Source organism: Egretta garzetta, unplaced genomic scaffold (genome assembly GCF_000687185.1).
Source record: "Egretta garzetta isolate BGI_Z169 unplaced genomic scaffold, ASM68718v1 scaffold32, whole genome shotgun sequence".
NCBI lineage: Eukaryota > Metazoa > Chordata > Aves > Pelecaniformes > Ardeidae > Egretta > Egretta garzetta.
In genome coordinates, this window is record NW_009259035.1 from 841,752 (window position 1) to 849,788 (window position 8,037).

Genomic DNA, 8,037 nt, shown 5'->3' on the forward strand with positions numbered 1-8,037 from the left:
GGAAAGAGCAGCTACAGTCTATAAATTTTGCACTATATTATGAAACAGTCACTTCTAAAATTTTAAAAGAAATCTTTAGCAGACGCACACAAGATGTAAATTCCTTTCTGACAGAAAAAAGTGGTTTGAGGCAAATGAGACCGAGATGATGAATATTTTTAACATTTGTGGAGACTGCAGCTACCAGCATCGAAGCAGTGGTAGCTGGCAGCACTAGGACCGAGCGCTGCGAAGGCTCAGCAGGGCCAGCTACCGCGGCTCCCAGCGTGGCAGCCTGCATTAAGGGGCTCATCAGTCACCGCACGCCATTTTGATCGAACCAGTACAACCAAGAAACCGGATCGTTTTTTGCCTGCCAAGGGCCTGATACAGCAGCCTAAATACAACCATTGCCTTCCTCTGTGTCCTAAACAGAGCTAAAGGCAAATTCTGACTACTCCACAAGCAAACCCTGTACTGCGCAAAAGAGCTTTGGTTTCCATTTGCATAGCAGTAGTCGATGGAGCACATTAAAAGACAGGAACAGCAGCCTCAAGGAATTTACTATCTGCTCTTGTAAAGACAAATAAGAAAAGCCCCATAGGGCAGGTGGGTCCATGCGATAAGAGGCAGAGCCTGAGTATGAAGTGTGCCATGGCAGAAGGTTTGGCAGGCCCAGGAGGCTGTTTTAAGTGTGGTTGTATCGGGGCTAGAAACTCAAGAATTAAGATTGAGGCTTTGACCCTAACTTGCTCATCTTACTTAGCTACAGCAGCACTCCCTGATCTACTGATTGCAGATGCCATCTGTGCAACAGCAGTAAGCGGGGTGAATTAAGGACAGTTTGGTGCAGATTTTCAGCAGTAACCATCCACAAATGGAGGGCCAAGGAAAATGCTCGCAAATTAAAAGCTGACACCAGACACTGCCAATGACCATCTCATCTGCTCCTTGCTGGAAGTCCTTCAGGAGGTCACTCCTGACGGTGGAGAGATGATACTTAGTGTTCTGTATAGCTGAAGTATCCCATATCCCAGGTTGCAGAGGGGGAGAAGAAAGTTGTTGAAAAAGATGCTGGCAATGCTGAAGTAGCGAAGAAAGAATTTCTAGCACTCAGCCTTGGCTGCAGAGTTTAATTTTAACTGTGTTAAAAATAGAAGCATATGATAGGAACCTTAACTAAAAAATTTACAGCTAGAGTATTCACGCTGCGATTTCACTGTGGCCCCTTTCCACTCCGCTTCTGCGGCGTGGTGTCAGCGTACTGTAACGTTCTCATTTCTGTTCCGAGCACCCCTCTACCTACACACTTTCACAACCACCGACCTCAGCAGCACCTTCGCAGCAATTCATGGCCTTGTGGGTCTGTTCAACATGTAGAGTGTGTGGGGGGTTTTTTTCACATAAACAAATTGGGCTTTCACTCAACCCTCTCTTTTTAAACTGCGTGAGAGAAGGCGGAATAGCATGCTGGTGCTCCTTTTGCTCTTGTTGCCTGCCTCTTCCTTGCAATGCTGTTTACAAATACTCTGAAGTTCAATGGATTCTGCTTCACATAATGGCCATATAGACCCAAGTTACAGCAGATAGGAGGTCAAGATTTAACTTGGAAGCTTACCTGCATTGGGTTGGCTCTGGAGTTCAAGTCCCTGCCCCCTCAAAACTGCAAACGTTCAGGTTTTAGATATATATTTTATATAGATATATATACACACACACACAAAGCAGGCATAACAGTCACTAAGTTGTATTTTACTTTCTGATTTCTAAACCTTGAGAGGCCATATTTTCAGACTGGTCTTAGAGGCTGCTAGGTTTTTCAGACTGAAGCTCAGAAACTGATGTTACAACTCCGGAGTTTTACGACAGACACAGGTCAGAGCTGCGAACACCAAGCTGTGCTCACACACCGAGACACACCTTGAAAGACAGGAGTCCCTGGCTCAGGCTGCAGCAAGGGATACCGAGACCCAGAGCCGCTCCCTCGCCTTTGAGGACGAGATGGCATTTCGTCTGAGCTCTGGCCAAACTGACACAGCAGCACCGAGCTGGACACAGTTTAGTTGTCTTGCATTTGACTCATCCACGTTGGTTTTTTGGTCTATATCCAAGCTAGTTATTTTTAAAGTAGACTGCGATAAAATGCAGCTGCAGGGGAATTGGCTTGGTCAGAAACGTAGGTTTGCAGGTATTTAGTTCCCAGTACGTAATTGTATGTGGGCAGTCTGCCGAAGCCCAAGAGAAAGTTACTTGGTTGAGAAATGCAGCCTTTGCACAAAAGTTCCATCAGGGCTTTTAGCCCAGAGACTTCAGTCTTAATTTAATCCAGCTGCCACACAAGAACCATTATAATCAATGAACAAAAAGAAGATTTGCAGAGTCAGCAACAAAACGCCACTTCAAGTACCTACATATTTGAGAATCCAAGTAATGCTCCTATTCATAAATAATAGGCTTCCAACTGAGCATATAACAAATGCAGTACATTGATGCTGGGCCACAACGTGTTTAGAAAAGCCGGGGGCCCCTAAAAAATAAAGTACATTTAGTCAGAGCCAGGCTTTCACTGCCAACAAAGTCACTGAGATAGCGTCGCATTCTGTGGCGGGCTGCGGTCTGACAGCCGGCACCACCGTCGCATTATCGGAATACCTATTTATGCAACTCTGATATCACCTTAACAAGGGGCGATTTTCACCCTCCTTCGCGCAGTTCTGGCCAGAAACATTACATAGCAGTGCTATCCCCACTTGGACAGTCACCGTAGGACACGGTCATACTCGTTTTTCAAGTTTGCTGTGAGCTTTTTCTTTCTGGTCCCTGGTAAATCAGAGCAACACAAATACAAATTCTTACTGCATTTCACACAGAGGCACGGGCCCCCTGCTAATCTGCGGTGTTTTACCTTTGGTTTGCTCATTAACGTAAGCAACCCGAGTGTCATGTACCCTCTGTTTCTGCTGATAATGCTCAAAAGGTGCAAGGAAGAACATACTTGTAATTATCTAAATCGGATCCAGACGCAGCAGCCACCTTAATGTACTGTGCCAGAGCTATCCAAGCTAAAAGAAAGAGGAAAATCCCAGTATTCTAGTCAAAACCGCAGATGCAGTTTAAATGTTACAAATGTAATAGGAGCCGTCATAACAACTGCAGGCATGACATAGCAATTTCGGTAAATACAGCACAGTAAATTGCTTATTAAATCAAGCTGCCCTCAAACAGGAGCTGTGGCTACAAATTCAAATGATACGACGACATAATTTAACTGCACCAAATTACGCCGCTCCCATCCTTTTCTCCCCAACCCTGAGATTTTAGAGCTTCTTAGAGGAGCTGAAAACCCTTCCTGAAGCACGAAACCTTCTGCGAGGTGTAAGCAGAGTGCACAAAAGGGTAGTGAGCGCGTACGCGCTGTGCTAGATGGTCTACTTCTCTCGGTAAATAGAACTTAACCTCTTGACCTTAAACCCTTGGACTCTGCGGGATGCAGTCAGTTTGTTTGCAAATGTTTTCCTCTGAAGGAGCAAACAGAGCACTTCGGCGCTGTGCCCGGGCCAAAGAGCAATTAGAGCGGCACTGGAGGCAGAGACGCTGTTCAGGCTTACTGTCTATCCAGTCCTGTTCCCATTCCAAGGCACGGCCCCTGCTCATGTCCGAGGTCCACCCCAAGCACACCGTGTTTTCTCCCATTCTAGGAAAGTTACCAATCTTACTAAAAAGACCGAATCACATCCAAAAGGCAAATGCAGTAAATGGCTGCGGCAGCACGACACCCCTGAATCCATCAGACTTTTTGCAAAGTGTCAAAGCCCAGCGCAAGAGGAAATAATTTATGAACTGGATGCTCTGAAGGACGTATCTGGGTGTGCCAGTGGGAGGGACAGCCCACGCCCGCAGCCGGGAGTTCTCTCATCTCCATGGTATACAGCTGAGAACAGCAGCTCTCATTTCTGTTCTCCCAAACCAAGGTCAGAAGTTACCAGGACGAAAAAGGCGGTGCATCTTTCACATCGGAAACCGCAACACTTGATCTCATTTGAAGTATCTTTTTCTTCATGGCACACAGGGAAAGATCAAATTTAAGAAAAATGCCTTATTTTCCTATGTAGAATACAGTAATAAAAAGGCAGTAAGCAGGGCCAACACCACAGCACGTGACTTGCGACTGACTGTACATCTGCAAAGATCAGCAAAGGGTGATGCTGTCTCGAATGGAAGTTGCCGAGTGCGTTAGAGCAGTTAATACAAACCATGTGTGTGCGTGTGCTGAGTCTGACCCACCGGGCATCCAAAAATGGCGAGAGGTAAGAGAGAATGACTACAGCTGTTTCCAGGCAAAGCGTTCGCTTTATAGGTAGGTTGCAAAACAAACAAACAAACAAACAAACAAAAAAAGCAGGTTGAAATTGCCAGAAAGATGCCATGCTACAGCAGAACAGCTTAAACACACACGCAGAGGCTGCATCACTGGAAGCATGGCATTCACGTTCTGAAACATCTAGCAGGAGACTGGAAATAAACTTTGGTTTCACCAAGCCACCACCTGCAGGCTTTGGAATAGATCTGCCAACACCAAGACACTTCATTCATGAGCGATGCTGAGACAACGTGCCCAAGGGGGACCGCTCCAGTCCCAGGCACATGTGAGGGTGGGGAAATCCAGACCACAGACTCCTCGGAAAGAGCAGCATCACCCTGCATCCTCCAGCGGCCTGCCGGCTGCACCACAGCTGGGACCACGGGCATAGGGGCTTTTTTGGAAAAGACGTATCATTGGTGAGAGACGGGGTGACACTTGATCAAGTGGAGGGAAGAAGCTTATTAAACAGACATTTGGCTGAAGAACTTATGCACACAGAGATGATTCATCTCAAAAGATCAACGTTTTTCGAGCTAAATCACAGGTTCTGCATTTTGAAGACAGGAAGATGCAATCCCTGCCAGTATTATTTTTGCCAGGTGCTGGACATTATGCTGCTATCACAGCTAAGACATAGCTGCAAGACCGATCCCACTCAGGAGCCAGGTAATATAAAGTCATAGGTATGATCTCCATTTTTACAGTCCGGGGTCACTGCACTCGTCCACTTCTTCCTTTTGGGGGGCTGACAGACAGATTTCCCATTTGCACCGGGATGCTGTGCACAAACACAGTTGTGACCTTTCAGCAAGAAGTCTTCCAGACGACTCCAGATTTCAAAGCCTGAATTTATCCTACTGGATGTAGAGCCTAAGCTCTACTACAGCTTATGAGATAAATCCTCCCCTTCCCCAAATTTACAGATGCTTTTTTGAGCAGTCCACATTTTAAAATCCCTGTGTAGCTTAATAGACCTGCTGAGATGAAATTACCATGACTCTGTACATTTGTTGAAAACAGCAGTTAAAATTAACAATCTCAAAAGAAATCCCTTCTACCCAGCAAATAAAGATTTTTATTTTAGAATAAAAGCCAGGGAAGGGAGTGTTCACCTAGTAACCTGACTGCCTTGAGCACTGGTCTGCAGTATTCTTTATTTAAAAAAAGAAAATTTCTTTTTCATTCCTTTTTAAAAAAGTCCCTCAGACAAAGGATCGGATTGCTTCTGCAATTTAGCACTTGTTTCTGAACCACCAGAAGTTAGGTGATCACACTCATTTGGTACTTTTTCTTTTGCTTACACAAAGTTCCTACCAGAAGAGGTAAGGAGCAGAGGAAGCAGACCCTGTGCCTGCAACGTAAAACACTTTCCACACACAACGCAACTGAACACCTCCAGGCCAGGCCTGCAAGTACAGCATGAAAGACAGCACTACTGGTAATAGTGGGAGTGGGAACACGGGGTGGGGAAAGAACCCACCACGTCTTAGGACAAGTGTTTTTTTTTAAAATAATAAATAAAAATAATAAAATCTTCATTTGCTCACTGCCCATTTACAACAACAATGCAGGGGGAAAAAAAAGAGCTCTCTTAAACCTGGATAAGTAAGATTTAAGAAAAAATCCACAGCCTCAGGCTTCAGCTTCCAAGGAAGCTTGTGTGGTGAAACAGGGCCATGTGGAGGTCAGTAGGTGATTTACAGGATGAGGATGCACCGGTGCCTAAAAAAAATAAACAAGTTCCAAGTGAAAGCAACCAGAGAGTGAGCTGGGAAGCAACATGACCCCAGCCATCATGGAAGCGCAGCCCGTATAGCAAACAAGTGAAGATGGACCCAGAGAAGTTCTTGAGGTGATTCTGTCAGAGGTACGCTTTGGGATTTGTTTTTTCCCTTGGAATAGCCTACAGCAGTCTGATACAATGAATGCTTCTCATAGCTTTGTAGATTAAAGGTACGATTTTCCCAAAGCATCTAAAGGATTTAGGAGCTTGAATTGCAAATTCCACAGGAATTTGACCTGTAATTAATTAGACTCTTCTGGAGTGTCATTTTTTATTTTTAAAGCGTTCTTCTCCCCTGCAATCTCGGGGAAAACATGCTTCAAAATCAGGATGCGATTAACTGGAGCACCCCACATTACAGAATTACAATGAGCAGGAGAACTAATGTATGTAAATGTTATTTCTGCTTCCTGTTTCTCCAGGTTTCCTGGAATCACTGTTGGTTTCTTTCCTGGGCAAAGGGGTTTAAGGCTTTCTTGAAGTAAGCCCCTCTTTATGTAGCCAACTGCAGCACACTGGAAGCACAATTATGCTACTAAGATAAGACGAAATGCAGTGGTGATGCACCAATTCATCATGTTTGGGTTCTAATGAAGCCCATTACTCACAGAAGAGAATTTTCTCAAGCAGTTAGTCACCAGCAGACAGCTTTCCCTGTTACTCCTTCCTTTTCTACAGCTGGTGAGTAGTCTGGTCCTCCCCTCACCGTCCCAAAAGTGCAATATTAGGAAAAGTCAACACCTAAATTAAAAGTAAACAAACAGCATTTAACTTTCCCTCAACCAAAAAAATTAACAATAAACCAGAACAGCTTTCAGGAGCAAGCCAACCTTTTTCATTAAAAAAAAAAAAAAAAGACAGAAACAGCCTGCTGTCATTTTACTACTACAGAAAGATATTGAATACCTTTCTTTAGCTTATTGAGCATAAAACCAAACTACTAATTACAGCTTGCATAGAAACATTTTGTTTTGTACTTTGTGCAAATCTTACTAAATAAGGCATGCTTGAGAGTTTAGGTAGCAATGCAGTAGTTATCAAAGAATGCTGAGAAACTGCAGGGAAAATTCCAGGCAGTCTGCAATCCACATCCACTTACACAGTTCATTTGACTTCAAAGACCGACAGCTGATGGCTGCAGATCTGTCTGCGACATAAGGCAATATGGTATGTGTAGGGTCCAGCACCTGCTTTCGGCTGGTCATGGGTTTAATACACATAAGATCACTTGAATTCAAAAAACCTGAGCCAAAATAGAGCTTCAGAGGTGGACTGGGAAGAACCCCGTTTTGGGGAAAAGGAAGGGAAGGGGGGAAGGGGACAAGGACATGAAGAAGCACAACCCTTGGCAGGAAGGGGTTTTGTGCAGATTTTGCGTATACTTTTATACCCTGAACTGTCCCCACAGGGCAATGTTTTTCCAAACAGTCTTCTAACAGGTGATCCAGAAGAGTATTTCTGGAACAGAAAAAGCTAGAATGTTTGCCTCTCTCAGCCAACCTACAAGTGTCTATTGCAGAAATTCAACAGGAATCAGTGACGCTAGAAGGAAGGGTGGCTGGGCAAAGAGGAGGAGACGAAGTAGGAAGCGGCAGTAAGAGCAGTATTGGAAATCTCTCAAATAAATTATGTAGCACAGAGGGAAGTTATAAGGCCTAATATAAGGTAACATGGAATAACATTTTGCCTCCTTCTTCCCCCTCCAAATCAAGTATTTTCAGGAATATTGAACTACAACCTTCTTTTGTGAGCAGCTTTGCATTAAAAAAATCTGTTTAAACTCGAAAAGCTTTTTTCAAAACATGTTTAAAAAACCCACTAATAATAATCCTCAAAATCCCCCAGTATTTTGTAACATAAAATGGAATGTTCCTGGGCAAGAGCTGCCAGCTCCTTCAGGAACTCCGGGAAA

The 8,037-nt window shown here is 44.3% G+C and overlaps 1 protein-coding gene across 1 annotated transcript in view; it reads right to left on the reverse strand.

The window, feature by feature from the left end:
• Window positions 1-7,943: 7,943 nt before the first annotated feature.
• FAM160A1 (family with sequence similarity 160 member A1) overlaps window positions 7,944-8,037 on the reverse strand; it is a 37,615-nt gene continuing 37,521 nt past the window's right edge. Inside the window, 1 exon segment of the mRNA XM_009634829.1 lies at window positions 7,944-8,037. This exon segment is cut by the window's right edge and continues 26 nt beyond it. Within this exon segment, the coding sequence (XP_009633124.1) occupies window positions 7,944-8,037 (94 nt within the window).